General features: G+C 66.4%; 3 protein-coding genes across 3 annotated transcripts; 1 reads left to right on the forward strand and 2 right to left on the reverse strand.

Annotated features, from left to right (window-relative positions):
- Positions 1 to 306: 306 nt before the first annotated feature.
- Positions 307 to 7,638, reverse strand: RAD23A (RAD23 homolog A, nucleotide excision repair protein). Its single transcript, XM_053969612.1, has 8 exons — positions 7,469 to 7,638; positions 5,585 to 5,746; positions 3,853 to 4,028; positions 2,796 to 2,851; positions 2,369 to 2,496; positions 1,518 to 1,593; positions 996 to 1,126; positions 307 to 901 (listed from the first exon to the last, which is right to left on the reverse strand). The coding sequence occupies exons 1-8, from the start codon at positions 7,538 to 7,540 to the stop codon at positions 680 to 682; spliced, it is 1,023 nt and encodes a 340-aa protein (XP_053825587.1). The 5' UTR covers positions 7,541 to 7,638; the 3' UTR covers positions 307 to 679.
- Positions 7,639 to 8,073: 435 nt separating this feature from the next.
- Positions 8,074 to 11,567, reverse strand: CALR (calreticulin). Its single transcript, XM_053969610.1, is given in 10 exon segments — positions 8,074 to 8,458; positions 8,904 to 8,996; positions 9,085 to 9,228; positions 9,314 to 9,427; positions 9,695 to 9,904; positions 10,013 to 10,107; positions 10,200 to 10,403; positions 10,501 to 10,602; positions 11,455 to 11,527; positions 11,529 to 11,567. Coding segments are annotated over 10 exon segments (1,245 nt in total). The 5' UTR covers positions 11,553 to 11,567; the 3' UTR covers positions 8,074 to 8,272.
- Positions 11,568 to 11,854: 287 nt separating this feature from the next.
- On the forward strand, positions 11,855 to 16,744 carry FARSA (phenylalanyl-tRNA synthetase subunit alpha). Its single transcript, XM_053969611.1, is given in 16 exon segments — positions 11,855 to 12,523; positions 12,612 to 12,920; positions 13,243 to 13,355; positions 13,765 to 13,857; positions 13,939 to 14,067; positions 14,311 to 14,421; positions 14,622 to 14,679; positions 14,681 to 14,712; positions 14,806 to 14,925; positions 15,177 to 15,285; positions 15,287 to 15,341; positions 15,429 to 15,487; positions 15,490 to 15,508; positions 16,321 to 16,346; positions 16,349 to 16,437; positions 16,553 to 16,744. Coding segments are annotated over 16 exon segments (1,788 nt in total). The 5' UTR covers positions 11,855 to 12,163; the 3' UTR covers positions 16,659 to 16,744.
- Positions 16,745 to 16,987: the final 243 nt, after the last annotated feature.

Genomic DNA, 16,987 nt, shown 5'->3' on the forward strand with positions numbered 1-16,987 from the left:
CCCTGGATCCACTGATGGCACTTCTTGACCCCGTTAACCCTGGATCTCACTGATGGAATCTCCTGACCCCGTTAACCCTGAATCCCAATGATGGCACTCTGTGATCCCATTAACCCCAGGTTCTACTGATGTCACCACCTGTCCCCATTAACCCTGGATCCCCCTGCTGGCCCCTCCTGATCCCATTAACCCTGGGTCCCCTAATTCCATCTCCTGACCCCGTTAACCCTGGATCCCCTGATTCCATCTCCTGACCCCATTAACCCTGGATCCCACTGATGGCAATTCCTGACCCATTAACCCTGAATCCTCCTGATTCCATCTCCTGATCCCATTAACCCTGGATCCTCCTGATTCCATCTCCTGATCCCATTAACCCTGGATCCCACTGATTCCCTCTCCTGATCCCATTAACCCTGGATCCCACTGATTCCATCTCCTGACCCCATTAACCCTGGATCCCACTGACGGCAATTCTGACCCCGTTAACCCTGGATCCCCCTGATTCCATCACCTGTCCCTTTTAACCCTGGATCCCCCTGCTGGCCCCTCCTGACCCTAATAACCCCATTCCCCATTTCCTGCTCACTCTGGGCCCTAAAAACAACATTTCCCATCAGCGTCAATTAACTCTGCGCGCTAATTCCGACCCTGCAGCCGGCCAGGGTTAACTCCGGGATCAAACACCGGCGTTTCTCCCTCGTGCTCGCCCCAAAACCCCAAACCCCAAAGCGGCCCCACTCACCCTCTCTATGGCTTCTTTCTCCTGCGGGGTCACCTGGATGTAATTCATCTGGGGGGACTCGTCCCCGATGGCTCCCACCTCCCCCTCCAGCTCGCCCAGCTCGCCCAGCGGCTCGTTCAGCATCTGGATGAACTGCTCCTGGTGCTGGCTGATTTGCTGAGGGGTGGGCAGGGGGACAACACAGGTGTGCTCAGCCCAGGTGGGCTTTGGGGAGGGGTCTTGGGGGTCCCCGAGGGGCTCGGGGGGGTACCTGGAGGAGCTGGGGGTTCTCCTGGCCCAGCTGCTGCAGCAGCGCCGGGAGCAGCGCCGGGTTCTGCTGGATCACCTGGCGCATGTTCTGGAACTGCGGCTGCTCCCGCAGGAACTCCAGCGGGTTCTCACCTGGGGGCGGGGCCGGCAGGTGAGGGCCACGCCCACAGCGGGGTGCGGTTAAACCACACCCACAACGTGGAGCGGTTAAACCACGCCCACAACAGGGTGTGGTGAGGCCACACCCCTTCTCCCAAACCATACCTGGATGGGGTGGGGCCACATGGACTCCCTCCATTGTCACAAGCCACGCCCCAAAATAGGTGTGGCTTAGATTATCACAAAAATAGGTGTGGCCTACCCCAGGCCACACCCAACAATGAGTATAATTCACCAGGCCACACCCCCAGCAATTATTAAGGTGATTTATGAGTGCTTAGCTCCACCCACTGAAGGGGTGGAGCCTCTGAGGGTGTGGTCGCCCAGCCCCACCCCTCGTGCCCCACCCACCACGCCCACTGACCTTCGGGCGGGGGCTGCTCCGGGGGGCGTGACTCCTGCACCGGGGGGCGCTCGGGCTCGGGGCTGCCGGGGATGCCCTGGGGTGGGGGGAGGGGTGGGGAGGGGTCAGCAGCACCCCCGGGACCCCCCGACCCTCCACGACCCCCAACCCACCCAGGACCCCCCCGGCTGGGCAGAAAAGTGACGGTGCAAGTGCGGTTGTTGCAGCTGGAGCTGCCCCCAAAGCCCCTCCCCAATCCCCACCACAAACCCCCTCCCCAAACTCCCACCCCAAATCCCCTCCTCAAACCCCCACCCCAAACCCCCACCATAAACCCTCCTCCCCAACCCCTTCCCCAAGCCCCCACCACAAATCCCCCTCCCCAAACCCCCACCATAAACCCCCTCCCCAAACTCCCACCCCAAACCCCCCTCCCCGAGCCCCCTCCCAAATCCCACCATAAACCCCCTCCCCAAGCCCCCACCCTGATCCCCCACCCCAAGCCCCCACCCCAAACTCCCACCCCAAAACCCACCACAAACCCCCTCCCCAAACCCCCACCCCAAACCCCCTCCTCGAGTCCCCTCCCCAAGCCCCCACCACAAATCCCCAACCCCAAAACCCCACCACAAGCCCCCTCCCCAAACCCCCACCTCAAATCCCCACCACAAACCCCCTCCCCAAACCCTCACCATAACCCCCCTCCCCAAACCCCCACGCCAAGCTCTTCCCCACCCCCCCACCACAAACTCCCACCCCAAACCCCCACCACAAACCCCCTCCCCGAGCCCCCACCCCAGGCCCCCTCCGAGCCCCCACCACAAACCCCCACCCCGAGCCCCCTCCCCCAGCCCCCTCCCCAGCCCCCTGACCGTCAGCAGGTACTCCACGGCGCGGTGGGGGTTGTTGTAGCTGGCCCTCAGCGCGGCCACCACGCGCTCCCGCTCGTAGCCCATGGACACGATCTCGGACAGCATCGTCTCGTACTCCGAGCCCGTCACTGCGGGACCCCCCCCCCTCTGTCAGCGGGGAGAGAGACCCCCAGGGACCTCCCCCAGCCCCAAAACCGCCTCCCCTTTGCACTCACTGCGCCCCCCCCCCAGCCCCAATCCGTGTTTTCCGAAATTCGGGATGGGGGACGCCCCAAATGTTCCCCTTTTTGTCCCACAGCGACGTCCCCAAAACTCAACCCCCCCCCCACCTGTTACAGCCTCGTGTCCAGCTCTGGGACCCCCCAAATCCCACCCCCAGGACCCCCCAAACCCTCCCCAGGACCCCCCAAATCCCCCCAGGACCCACCGAGGGTGGAGGCAGCGTCGGCCGAGCGCCCGGAGCTGCCCGGGGGGGGAACGGAGCTGCCAAAACAAGGGAGAAACAATCCAGGGGAGCCCCAAAACCCCTGTGAGCCCCCCAAACCCCTGTGAGCCCCCCCAAAACCTCTGTGAGCCCCCCAAAACTCTGTGAGCCCCCAAAACTCTGTGAGCCCCCCCAAACCTCTGTGAGCCCCCCAAACCCCTGTGAGCCCCCCAAAACTCTCTGAGCCCCCCAAAACTCTCTGAGCCCCCCAAAACCCCTGTGAGGCCCCCCAAAACCCCTGTGAGCCCCCCAAACCCCTGTGAGCCCCCCCAAACCTCTGTGAGCCCCCCCAAAACCCCTGTGAGCCCCCCCAAAACTCTCTGAGCCCCCCCAAACCCCTGTGAGCCCCCCCAAACCCCTGTGAGCCCCCCAAACCTCTGTGAGCCCCCCCTAAACCTCTGTGAGCCCCCCCAAACCCTGTGAGCCCCCCCAAACCCGTTCCTGGCCCTGCAAACCCTTTTCTTGCCCCCCCAAATCTGCTCCTGAGCCCCCCAAACCCATTCCTGCCCCCCCAAATCATTTCCTGACCCCCCCAAACCAGTTCCTCATCCCCCCAAACCCATTCCCAGCCCCCCCAAACTCGTTCCTGGCCCCCAAACCCATTCCTGACCCCCCAAATCCTTTCCTGACACCCCCAAACTCTTTCCTCACGCCCCCAAACCCGTTCCTGCCCCCAAACCCTTTTCTGACCCCCCCAAATCCATTCCTGCCCCCCCAAACCCATTCCTGACCCCCCAAATCCTTTCCTGACACCCCCAAAGTCTTTCCTCAACCCCCAAATCCATTCCTGACCCCCCAAACCCATTCCCAGCCCCCCAAACCCATTCCCACCCCCCCAAACCCACTCCTGCCCCCCCAAGCTCTTTCCTCACCCCCCCAAACCCATTCCCACACCCCCAAATCCATTCCTGCCCCCCCCAAATCCATTCCTGCCCCCCAAACCCATTCCCAGCCCCCCCAAACCCACTCCCACCCCCCAAACCCACTCCCGGCCCCTTACCCAGCTGTGGGCTCAGCCAGGGTGGGGGCAGGGGGGTCCTGGGCCGGGGTCTCCTCGCTGGGCGCGGCCGGGGGGGGAGGGGCAGCGTCGGCGGCCGGGGGGGGCCCCGGGGGGCTGCGGGGGGCTCCGAGGGGGCTCCGGCCTCGGGGGGCTGCCGAGCCCAGCGCCGACTTGGCCTGGGCAGGGGGGGAAAGGGGGGGTTGGGGATCCCCTGGGACCCCCACCCCCAATCTGGGGGGGGTCCCAGAGCCAACTGAGACCCCCCCCCAAATGGCCTTGAAACCACTCAGACCTTCCAAACCCCACAGAGGAACCCCCAAATCCCTCCCAAAGACCCCTCAAGGTTGCCCCAAATGTCTCCCAGACCCCTCAAGCCCCACCCAGGGACCCCCAAACCCCTTCAAAGACCCCTCAGGGCTCCCCTAAATGACCCTCAAACCCTCCAAACCCCACAGAGGAACTCCCAAATCCCCCCCCAGACCCTCCAAACCCCACAGAGCGACCCCCAAATCCCTCTCAAGACCCCTTAAGTTCCCCCAAATGGCTCCCAGACCCCTCAAACCCCACCCAGGGACCCCAAACCCCTCCAAAGATCCCTCAGGCCTCCCCAAATGGCTCCCAGACCCCTCAAACCCCACCCAGGGACCCCCAAATCCCTCCCCAGACCCTTCAGACCCTCCAAACCCTACACAGGGACCCCCAAATCCCTCCCCAGACCCTTCAGACCCTCCAAACCCCACACAGGGACCCCCAAACCCCTCCAAAGACCCCTCAGGGCTCCCCTAAATGACCCTCAGACCCTCCAAACCCCACAAAGGAACCCCCAAACCCCTCCAAAGACCCCTCAGGGCTCCCCCAAATGACCCTCAAACCCTCCAAACTCCACCGAGGGACCCCAAATCCCTCCCCAGACCCTCCAAACCCCACAGAGCGACCCCCAAATCCCTCTCGAGACCCCTCAAATGGCTCCCAGACCCCTCAAACCCCACCCAGGGACCCCCAAACCCCTCCAAAGACCCCTCAAGGTTCCCCCAAATGGTACCCAGCCCCTCCAAACCCCACAAAGGGACCCCCAAACCCCTCCAAAGATCCCTCAGGGCTCCCATAAATGACCCTCAGACCCTCCAAACCTCATAGAGGGACCCCCAAACCCCTCCAAAGACCCCTCAGGGTTCCCCCAAATGGCTCCCAGACCCCTCAAACCCCACAAAGGAACCCCCAAATCCCTCCCCAGACCCTTCAGACCCTCCAAACCCCACAGAGGGACCCCCAAATCCCTCCCTAGACACCTCAGGGTTCCCCCAGATAGCTCTGAGACCCTCCAAACCCCACAAAGGAACCCCCAAATCCCCCTCGAGACCCCTCAAGTTCCCCCAAATGGCTCCCAGACCCCTCAAACCCCACCCAGGAACCCCCAAACCCCTCCAAAGACCCCTCAGACCCTCCAAACCCCACAGAGGGACCCCCAAATCCCTCCCTAGACACCTCAGGGTTCCCCCAGATAGCTCTGAGACCCTCCAAACCCCACAAAGGGACCCCCAAATCCCTCCCCAGACCCTCAAAACCCCACACAGGGACCCCCAAATCCCTCCCGAGACCCCTCAAGGCTCCCCCAAATGACCCCCAGCCCCTCCAAACCCCACCCAGGAACCCCCAAACCCCTCCAAAGACCCCTCAGGGCTCCCCCCCGTGCCCCCTGCCAGCCCCTGGAGCCCCCCGGGCCCCTGGCCACCTTGGTGACCATGACCACCACGAAGTTCTTCTCGTCGATGCGGTACTCGCGGATGGGCACGTCGTCGCTCAGGATCTTGCCGGCGTAGATGAGCTTCTGCCCGGCCACGGGGAACGCCTCGCTGCCCTTCTCGGCCTCGATCTTCTCCTTCAGCGCCCGCACCTGCGGCACCCGCGGCTCAGGGCTGCCCCAAACGGGCTCGGAGCCCACCAGGGACCCCCAAATCCCTGCCCAGGGCGCTCAGATCCCCCAAACCCCACCCAGAGACCCCCAAATCCCTGCCCAGAGCGCTCAGAGCCCACCCAGGGACCCCCAAATCCCTGCCCAGGGTGCTCGGAGCCCACCAGGGACCCCCAAATCCCTGCCCAGAGCCTTCAGAGCCCACCCAGGGACCCCCAAATCCCTGCCCAGAGTGCTCAGACCCTCCAAACCCCACCCAGGGATCCCCCAAACCCCACCCCGGGACCCCCAAATCCCTGCCCAGGGCACTCAGAACCCACCCAAGGACCCCCAGAGCGCTCGGAGCCCACCCAGGGACCCCCAAATCCCTGCCCAGACCACTCAGACCCCACCCCGGGACCCCCAGACCAGTCAGAGCCCACCCAGGGACCCCCAAATCCCTGCCCAGAGCACTCAAGAGCCTACCCCGGGACCCCCCAAATCCCTGCCCAGAGCCTTCAGACCCCCCAAACCCCACCCCGGGACCCCCAAATCCCTGCCCAGGGCGCTCAGAGCCCACCCAAGGACCCCCAGAGCGCTCAGAGCTCACCCAGGGACTCCCAAATCCCTGCCCAGAGCACTCAGATCCCCCAAACCCCACCCAGGGACCCCCAAATCCCTGCCCAGAGTGCTCGGAGCCCACCCAGGGACCCCCAAATCCCTGCCCAGGGACCCCCAAATCCCTGCCCAGGGCGCTCGGAGCCCACCCAGGGACCCCCAGAGCACTCAGAGCCCACCCAGGGACCCCCAAATCCCTCACAGGACCCCTCAGGGTTCTCCCAAATGACCCCCAGGCCCCTCAGAGCCCACCCAGGGACCCCAAATCCCTGCCAAGGACCCCTCAGGGTTCTCTCAAATCACCCCCAGACCCCTCAAACCCTCCAGACCCCACACAGGGACCCCCCAAATCCTTCTCCAGACCCCTCAGGATCCCCCCAAATGGCCCCCAGACCCCTCAGGGCTCCTCCAAATGGCCCTGAGACCCTCCAAACCTCACACAGGGACCCCCAAATCCCTCCCAAGACCCCTCAGGGTTCCCCCAAGTGACCCCCAGACCACTCAGACCCCACCCAGGGACCCCCAAGTCCCTCCCAAGACCCTTCAGGGCTCCCCAGGGCACCCCAAAACCGCCCCCGAGCCCCCTCCCCCCGGGGCAGGGGGGGAGGCACGAATCTCGGATATTCCTAAAGAATCTTCTCGAATAAATCCCCCCCAAATCATCCCCCCGGGGGTCTGAGCTGCCCCCAAAGGTGGGGGGATCTGGGGGTGAACAGTAATAGGGATCCCCCCAAAAAAAGGGGGACACGGAGCAACCCCCAGGCAGATCCCCCTCCCCAAAATGGACACTGGGGGACGCCCCTCGCTTCCCCTCACAGCGGGAACACGGAGACCCCCCCCAAAAAAAAAAAAAAGGGGAGAACCCCCCCCCCCCAAAAAAAACCGGGGGGGACAGGAGCGCCCGGAGCCGCCCCCCGCCCAAAGCGGGGTCAGGGGGACGCCGCGGCCTCGCCCCCCGCCTCACCCGCCTCCATCCCGGCCCTGCGGAGCCCCGGGATGCTCCGGACCCCCGGGCAGCCGCGGCGTGAGGGGTGTGGGGGGGGGGGGTCGAGCTGCGGGCCCGGCCCCGCCCGCGCCCCCCGCGGGGGGCTCCGCCGCGGCCCTCACCGTCTCGTGCGGCTCCATGCGGATCTTGAAGGTTTGCTGCTGCAGCGTCTTCAGCGTCACGGTCACCGCCATGGCGGGACGGGGAACGGGGCGGCGGCGGCTCCTCCCGGCGGCCCCACAACATGCAACTCACGCCGCCGCCATCTTAGGCGGCCCCGCCGCTTCCGCCGCGGCGCCGGAAGTGCGTCACGGCGCCCGCGCGCGCCTCGTTCCCGCGGGGGGGGGGGTGAGGGGGGGGGGTGGCGTTTAGCGTCACGTGACACCGGAACGTGCCGCGCGCGCGCTTTCCGTTGTCACGTGACATAGGAAAAAAAAAACCGCGCGCGCGCGCGGGCCGCCTCGGTCACGTGACGCGGGGCGAGGGATTAAAAGCCGGGCCCGGGCCGCAGTCACGTGACGCGCGCGGCGGCACAAAATGGCGGCGGCCGCAACATGGCGCGGGCGGAGGGAGGGGAAGAAAAAAAAAAAAAAAAGAAGGAATAACGAGCAGGAAGCGGCGGCGCCGGGACCGTCGTTAATTTAATAGAAACCGGATCGCGACACCCCCCCCGTACAGTCCCGTGCGACACCGCCGGTGCTTTTCCCACCCCGTCCCCCCCGCCCCCAACCCCACTCTGCACCCTCCCCACCCCCGGCGCTGGTCCTGAGTCCTCGCCCCGCGGGGCGCCCCGGTGCCGGTTGGGTCCCGGCCGTGCCGGTTGGGTCCCGGCGCGGTCGCGGCTTCCCCCGGGGCCCGCGGGCGGCGGCGCCCATAGAAAAGAGTCCAGGTCTCACAGAGACAGAACGGGCCCCGCCGCGGGGCCCTCACAGCTCGTCCCGCGGGGCCGCCTCCGCCTCCTCGGGCTCGGCCTCGGGCTCCTCCTCGTCCTCCTCCTCCTCGTCCCCATCGCCCTCATCGTCCCCTTCCTCTTCTTTCTGCTGCTTCTCCTCCTCCTCCTGCTTCTTCCGCTGCTCCTCGTCCTGCTGCTCCTTCATCTTCCTCTCTGCGTCCTGCGGGAAAGGGCGGGGGGGTCACCGGGGGGGCTCGTTACCCCCTTACCTTGGTGGCCCAAGGACTCATCCCCCCCCTTACCTTGGTGGCCCAAGGACTCGTCCCTCCCTTACCTTGGTGGCCCCCCAGGTCCTGTCCCCCCCCTTACCTTGGTGGCCCCCAGGACTCATCCCCCCCTTACCTTGGTGGCCCCAGGAATTGTTCTCCCTTACCTTGGTGGCCCCCAGGACTTGTTCCCCCCCTTACCTTGGTGGCCCCAGGACTCGTCCCTCCCTTACCTTGGTGGCCCAAGGACTCATCATCCCCTTACCTTGGTGGCCCAAGGTCTCATCCCCCCCTTACCTTGGTGGCCCCAAGGACTTGTCTCCCTCTTACCTTGGTGGCCCCCCAGGACTCGTCCCCCCCTTACCTTGGTGGCCCCCCAGGACTCGTCCCCCCCCTTACCTTGGTGGCCCCCCAGGTCTCGTTCCCGATCTCCTCCGCCAGCTTCTCGTCGTCCGTGATCAGGAAGTTGTCAAAGATGGTGCCTGACTTCACCTGTGGGGATGGGGGGGGGAGTCAGGGGGGTCCTGCAGCTCCTCGGGACCCCCAAAACCCCACCCGGGACCCCCCCCCCGCCCCTCACCTGCCAGAGGTCGAGGCCGATGACCCCGAAGCTGTCGTAGGAGTAGAGCAGGGGGTCGGGGCTGTACTCGGGGTTGTCGATCTCGGGGTGCACCCACTTGCCCTTGTAGTCGGGGTTGTCGATCTGCTGCGGCCTCCACTCGCCCTGCGTGGGGGGCACAGAGTGGGCTCACAGGGGGCCCAGCCCCTTCCCCAAGCCCCCCACCCCCTTGCAGCCCCCCAGGCCTCACCTTGTACTCGGGGTTCTGGATCACGGGGGGCTCCCACTCCCCGTCCATCTCCTCGTCCCAATCCTCCGGTTTTTTGGCGTCGGGGTCCGGGATGTGCTCGGGTTTGTCCCAGTCCTGCAAGGGGGGGGCACGAGGGCTCAAGGGGCTGCTCTGAGCCCCCCCCTCGGAGGGCTGCATCCCCCCAAGATGGCGTCACAGACCTCCCTCACCTCCCCAGCTCTTACCCATTCCCCCCCTAAACCTTTTTACAAGACTCCCCCCACAAAGCCCCTGGAGAGACCCCCCAAGTTACTCCCAGACCCTCCCTAAAAGCCCTCAGAGCTCCCCCCAAATCCCCTCTACCACAATCCCCCCCCCCCCCCCACAAAGCCCCCTCCCCACCTCTGGTTTGGTGTCCTCGGGGTCATCGATCTTGGCCCGCTCGTCCCAGTCGTCGGGTTTCTTGGCCTCGGGGTCTTTGATCTTTTTGGGGGGCAGGAAATCCCAATCCTCCTCCAGGCTCCCCGACTCCACGCGGGCGTTGTCGATCTTCACCTCGTAGGTGTTGTCCGGCCGCACCACCAGCGTGTACAGGTGGGTGAACTCGTCATCCTGGGGCGCACGGCAGGCAGAGAGGGGGGGGCTCAGCAGAGCTGCAGACCCCTCCCCACCTCCCCACGGCGGACAGCAGCACCCCCAAACCCCCCTCCCCAGACCCACCTTGCAGCGAATGTCCTTATTGATCAACACGTTCTTCCCTTTGTAGTTGAAGATCACGTGCACCTTCTTGGTGCCGGGGCCGCAGATGTCGGGGCCTGGGGTGGGAGGGGGGACACGAGGGGCGTCAGGGAAGGGGCTGAGACCACCCCGAGGAGGGGGCTGCAGGGGGGCAGGGTGGGACGCCCACCGAACATGATGTTGTACTCGGAGTCGCCGTGCATGTCCTCCTGGCTCAGGCTGGCCGGGAAGAGCTTGACGTAGCCGCCGCCGCAGTCGATGTTCTGCTCGTGCTTCACGGTGAACTGCACCACCAGCGTCTTGTCGCGGTTGCTGAAGGGCTCGAAGCGCGAGGAAAGGGCGTAGAACCGGGCGTCCTGGCTCGTCTGGATCCCTGCGGGATCAGACGTGGTGGTGGTGGTGGTGGGGGGAGAGGGGGGAAAAAACCCCCCAGCCTCGAGGCCTTCCTCGCCCGCGCGCCCCGGGCTCACCTTTGTCCTTCTCGGCGTCGCCGTAGAACTTGCCGGCGGTGAGGACGAAGCGCCCGTAGTCGGGTTTGTGCTTGGATTCCACCCACCGGCGGGTCCAGGCGTCTGCGAGGGGGGCAGCGTCAGCACCCTCGGCTCCCCCAAACCCCTCCTTGCGCCCCTCTCCAGGAGGCTCGGGGCTTGGGCAGGAATCTTTCTGGATGGTTTTAGGCTTGCAGGGAAAAGCCAAGTCCCCCCCAGGAACCCCGTCCGTGTGGGTGCTGTGTTCCTCACGCTCCTTTTCCTGCTGTTTTCCCTCTTGTCCACCTTGCTCTGCCTGCCCCCCACCCTCGCTGGCCCAAGGAGGGCCCTCAGCAGCCCTCCTCCTCCTCCTCCCCCGCCCCGACACCCACTCGCTCCCCACACCTGAGGAGTGGCTCCTGCGTCCCCTGTCACCTCAGGGAGCGCACGGCGCTCCCCCATTCCCTCCCCTCACACGACACAGAAGGATCCCTTCCTTTTCTTCCCCTCAGAGATCGCAGGAGGGTGGCCCCATTCTGATCATGGAACAGAAAAAAGTCCCTCCATTCTTTCTTGAAAGAACACAGGAGGATCATTCCATTTTCCCCTCATAGAACACGGGAGGAGTGGCGGGGGGGGGGGGGGGCGGTCACTCAATTCTCTCCCCTCAGAAAACACAACGGGCCCCCTCCTTTCTCCCCTTAGAAGCCATAGGGGGGTCCTCCCATTCTCTCCCCTCACAGATCACAGGAGGATCCCCTAATTCTCCCCCTCAGAAAAGACGGGAAAGTCTCTCCATTCTCTCCCCCTCACAAAACACAAGAGGGTGCTCCCATCCTCCTGCCTCCCCTCAGACTCCCCCAGGCACCGCCCCCCCCTCAACCCCTTCACCTCAGGAGCCCCCACCCTCAAGGCCCCCGCCCTCAGGGACCCCCGCCCCGGCGGCCCCTCCCTCACCTCCATCCCCGAACTCCTCGCGGAAGAACTGGGTGGGGCCGGCGGCCGCCAGGAGGGCTCCGAACAGGACGGGGGGCGAGAAGGCTGAGGGGGCTCATGGCGGGGCGGGGGGGGTCAGGGCACACTCGCTCCGTCCGTCCCGGCCCGGCGCCGCCCGGCACTGCGGAGGGGGGAGGAGGTGCCGCCGCCTTTTATACTCCCGCCGCCCCTCGCCCTGCCTCCGCCGCCCTCCCATTGGCCCGAGCCCGCGCGCGGCCCTCTCCCATTGGCCGCCCGCCCGCCCGCCGGCGGCGACGGCGCCCCCGAACGTTGGCGTCCCAGATGGCCGCTTCCCATTGGCTGAGCGCGGCGGCCAATGAGGAGCGACCACGCGTTCGGAGGGAGACGCCCCCCCCCCCCGCCTCGCTCCAGGGGTCACGTGGGGCGCGCGCTCTTAAAGGGACAGGCCTGGGATTGGGGGGGGGGGGGGGGAGGGAATTTAAGAGGAAATTGGGAATGTGGGGAGGGAGCAACGGGCACGCGGCCTAGGGCAGTCTCCTGCTCGCCTCTGCCTTCACACAGCGCCGCGACGCGGGCACGATGTCATTGATTAAGCGAGGTGGCGGCAGGTGCGGTCGCAAGGAAGGTGGGCCCAGGCCGGGGGCTGCTCTCAGGGAGCTCTGGGCCGTGTCAGCCCGCTGGGGTCCGCGCTGGCGCCGCTTCGCACCGCATGACGTCATCGTGCGGCTTCGTGGCGTCACGGCGCCCCCCTCAGCCCCCTGCGCGACCCCCCCCCGCCACACCCAACATGGCGCCCACCACGCTCGGCACGGGGCGTGCGCCACACCCAAGATGGCGAACGCGCCGACACCGCCCCCCTCCGCGAGGCACTTCCGGCTCGCCGGGATCACTTCCGGCGGGGCCGGGCTCTCTTCCGGCCATGGCGCCGAGCGTGGCGGAGCGGCTCCTGGAGCGGCTGGAGCAGGCCGCGCCTCCCGGCGGGCTCTGCAGCATCGAGGCCGCCGCCCAGCTCGGCGTCGACCACCAGACGCTCGTGGGCGCCGTCAAGAGCCTCCAGGCGCTGGGCGAGGTGCGGCCGGCGGGGCGCGGGGCGCGCGGGGCGGGGGAAGCCGCGGGCGCCGCCGGCCGTGCTGATGCCGGTGCCGGTTCCGGTGCAGGTGATCGAGGCGGAGGCGCGGACGGCCACGCGATGGGAGCTGAGCCCCGAGGGCGAGGAGGTGCTGCGGGACGGCAGCCCCGAGGCGCGGCTGTTCCGGAGCCTCCCCGAGGAGGGGCTGCCGCAGGGCGAAGGCCATGGTGGGTACCGGAGGGGCGGGCGGCACCGGCGGCCTCCGCCGCGCTCCTCACGGCCGCCGTGTGCCCCGCAGAAGCTGCCCGGAGGCTCCTTGGGCTTCAGCAAGGCCATGGCCAACAAGTGGGTGCGCCTGGATAAGGGAGCGGCCGGCGGCCCCCGCGTGCTCCGCGCCGTGAGTGGCCCCGGGGGAACGGGCGGGGGTCCCCGGGAAGCGGAGGGGGCACGGGGGTCCCCGGCAAGGGGGAATGGAGGTCCCACGGCCCAAAGTGGGGGGATGGCTGGGGGTCGCTGGGAGTGTCCTGAGGAGGGGTTTGGGGCGGGGGGGGGGGGGTCTCCGGTTACCGGGAATGCCCCCGGTGGGGACGGACGGGGAAGCCAGGAGCAGGCGGGTGGTCCCTGGGAATCAGGAGCGTTTGGGGAGGGGTCTGCTGGCCGCAGGGGGGTGCCGCGGGTCCCCGTTGGGCCGTGCCCAGCCCCGGGTGTGCCCCCCCCAGGTGCCCTCGGTGCAGGACACGGTGCAGCAGCACCTGGGGCAGGTGAGGGCCGGGGGGTCCCTGCCCGAGCGGGAGCGCGCCGAGCTCAAGAGGAGGAAGCTGCTCCTGGAAGTGTGAGTGGGGCCGGGCAAATTAACGCTGGTTCTGCTCCTTAATTAGCGCTGTGTTCTCGTGGGGGGGTCGTTGCTTTGTCAGTTTTTATTTTCATTCGTGCCTTTCTGTCCTGCTGTCCTTCTGCCAGGCTGGGAACGTCCAATTTCCCAGGGTTTACCTTGAAATGCCGGGGATTTAAGGCCCCACCTGCCCCATTTTCAAACCAAATTTGGGTTTGTTTTTTTTTTTTTTTTTTACTGAAATTCCTCAAGCTTAATCCCAGCCAAACCCAGATCCCAACGATCCAATTAAACGCTCTGCTTCAAACTCACGCGGGCAAAACGTTCAATAAATAAAGCCGTGGAACCGACCGTTAATAAAATTAATTAATGCTAATTAATGCTAATTAACACTAATTAACTAACCCAGGACCCTCAAGTCCTACTGGATCCGCAAGGGCAGCGCCTTCAGCACGGCCGTGGCGCGGCCGGAGACGGAGCTGACCCCGGAGATGATCGCCACGTACGTGCCCACCCCCCCACCCAGACCCCCCACCCCAGGGTCACCCCCCGGCCGTGCTGTGACCCCCTGCCCGCCCTGCAGGGGCTCCTGGCGCCAGCTGCCCTTCAAACCCTACAACTTCTCCTCGCTGGGGCTGCCCCCGGCCTGCGGCCACCTGCACCCCCTGCTCAAGGTGCGCTCGGAGCTGCGCCAGATCTTCCTGGAGATGGGGTGAGCCAGGGGGGGGATTGTACCTGTAGGGGATGGGGAGGGGTCCTGCAGCTCCTCGGGACCCCCGCCCTGCCCCTCACCTGCCGGAGGTCGAGGCCGATGAGCCCGAAGCTGTTGTAGGGGCTGTACTTGGGGTTGTCAGATCTGCTGGGGTGGGGGGGGGGGAAGGGGCTGGGCCCCTCTCTGTGCCCCCCGCCCCTTGCAGCCCCCAGGCCTCACCTTGTCCTCGGGGGTTCCCCCCAGGTTCACGGAGATGCCCACGGATAACTTCGTGGAGAGCTCCTTCTGGAACTTCGACGCGCTCTTCCAGCCGCAGCAGCACCCGGCCCGCGACCAGCACGACACCTTCTTCCTGCTGGGTGGGTGCTGGGGACCTGCTGAAACCCCCTCCCCAACCCGGGGACCCCTCTGATCCCCCCAAATCTCTCTGAGAAGCCCCCTGCTGCCCGCCCCACACCCCTCTGGGCTCGCCCCTCCCTGAGCCCCCCACAAACGCCCCTCAAAGCCCTCCAGACCCCGCTTCCCCCCTGCCCCCCGTCACCTTTTTGCTCCCCCCAGACCCCCGCCGAAGCCCCCCAGTTGCCCCCTGGCTACTACTCCAAGGTGAAGAAGAGTGCACTCGCAGGGAGGCTACGGCTCACAGGGGTGAGACCCCGACCCCCCCCGCGGGGGCGATTCAGGGGGGTCCCGTGCGAGTCCCCCACCCCCCCTGAACCCCATTTTTCCCCCCCTAACCAGGTACAGGTACGAGTGGAAGGTGGAGGAGGCACGGAAGAACCTGCTGAGGACCCACACCACGTCAGCCAGCGCCCGCGCCCCTGTTCCGGCTGGCACGGCAGGTCTGGGGGCTTGGGGAGGGTCTGGGGGCTTTGGGGGGGGGGCACAACCATGAGGGGGAACAGGGCTTTTTTTTTTTGGGGGGGGGGGGGATTAGCGGGTTTGGGGTGTCAGCGGGATTCGGGGTGCTCAGATCAGTTTGGGGAGGCTCAGCGTTGTTTTGGGGTGGGGCTCAGGAAGCTCGGAGGGGGGATCAGAGCAGTTGTGGGGCATTCTGGGGGTCCCAGCTGCACCCCATCCATGTGTCCCACCCCCCCCCACCCCAGGAGAAGTTCACCCCCCGTGAAATATTTCTCCATCGACCGCGTGTTCCGCAACGAGAGCCTGGACGCGACGCACTTGGCCGAGTTCCACCAGGTCGAGGGGCTCGTGGCCGACCGGCGGGCTCACCCTGGGCCACCTCATGGGCATCCTCCGGCAGTTCTTCACCAAGCTGGGTACACGGGGGGTGGGGAGGGGGTCCCCAAACCCCTCTGACCCTCTGCGTGCCCCCCCCCCTGACCACCCCCGTTTGCCCCCCCCAGGGATCTCCCAGCTGCGTTTCAAACCCGCCTACAACCCCTACACGGAGCCCAGCATGGATGGTGTTCAAGCTACCACGAGGGTGAGGGGGGGGGGGTCTTGGGGTCTTGGGGGGGCTCCTCTTAGAGCTGGGGGCTGACCTTGAGTTCCCCTGTTGGGGTTCTGCTGCTCAGAGCGCTCAGAGCCCACCCAGGGACCCCCAAATCCCTGCTCAGAGCACTCAGATCCCCCAAACCCCACCCCGGGACACCCAAATCCCTGCCCAGAGCACTCAGAGCCCACCCCGGGACCCCCAAATCCCTGCCCAGAGCACTCAGAGCCCACCCCGGGGACCCCCAAATCCCTGCCCAGAGCGCTCAGAGCCCACCCCGGGACCCCCAAATCCCTGCCCAGAGCGCTCAGAGCCCACCCAGGGACCCCCAAATCCCTGCTCAGAGCACTCAGATCCCCCAAACCCCACCCCGGGACCCCCAAATCCCTGCCCAGAGCGCTCAGAGCCCACCCCGGGACCCCCAAATCCCTGCCCAGAGCACTCAGAGCCCCCAAACCCCACCCTGGGACCCCCAGACCCCACCCAGGTAACCCCCCAAATCCCTCCCCAGAGCCTTCAGGCCCTCCAAACCCCACCCAGGGACCCCCAGAGCACTCAGGACCCCACCCAGGGACCCCCAAAATCCCTGCCAGAGCCTTCAGACCCCCCAAACCCCACCCAGGGACCCCCAAATCCCTGCCCAGAGCCTTCAGACCCCCCAAACCCCACCCAGGGACCCCCAAATCCCTGCCCAGAGCGCTCAGAGCCCACCCCGGGACCCCCAAACCCCCGCTCAGAGTCTCCCCCTCTGATATGGGGAGGGGGTCTGTGGGTGCCCCACCTGATCCTCGCCCCCCCTCCAGGGCTGAAGAAGTGGGTGGAGGTGGGAAAACTCGGGGGTCTTTCCGCCCCGAGCTGCTGCTGCCCATGGGGCTCCCCGAGAACGTCTCCGTCATCGCCTGGGGGCTCTCTCTGGAGCGGTGAGTGGGGGTCACCTGGGGTGGGACCCCCACTGTGGGTCCATTCCCCCCCCACACCCACCCACTGACCCCCCACACCCACCCACTGACCCCCCACCCATCCCGCCTCCCCCAGACCCACCATGATCAAATACGGCATCAACAACATCCGGGAGCTCGTGGGGCACCGCGTCAACCTGCAGATGGTCTACGACAGCCCCATGTGCCGCCTGGACGTCTGACCCCGGGGGTCCCCTCCTTTTTTGGGGAGGGGTCCCGTCCCCGGGGGTCCCCCACCCCCCCCAATAAAGCCGCCCGGTGTCCTGCGGTGCTTGTGTGTGTGTGTATGTGTGTGTGTGCTGGGGAAGGGAACCGCGTGGGGGAAGAGTTTATTGTCACCTCGTGGCCTCGCACGGCGCTGGGGAAGCTGAGACCGGCCCGGGACCCCCGAAACCGGCCCGGGACCCCCGAGACCGGCCCGGGACCGTCCGGCCCTTCCCGCCTTTCCCTTTTAGTACCCGGCGATTGGCCCGCGCGGGTGTCAATCACCCCCTGGGGTCCCTTAGTGCTC

This window comes from Vidua macroura, unplaced genomic scaffold (genome assembly GCF_024509145.1).
Source record: "Vidua macroura isolate BioBank_ID:100142 unplaced genomic scaffold, ASM2450914v1 whyUn_scaffold_270, whole genome shotgun sequence".
Lineage (NCBI taxonomy): Eukaryota > Metazoa > Chordata > Aves > Passeriformes > Viduidae > Vidua > Vidua macroura.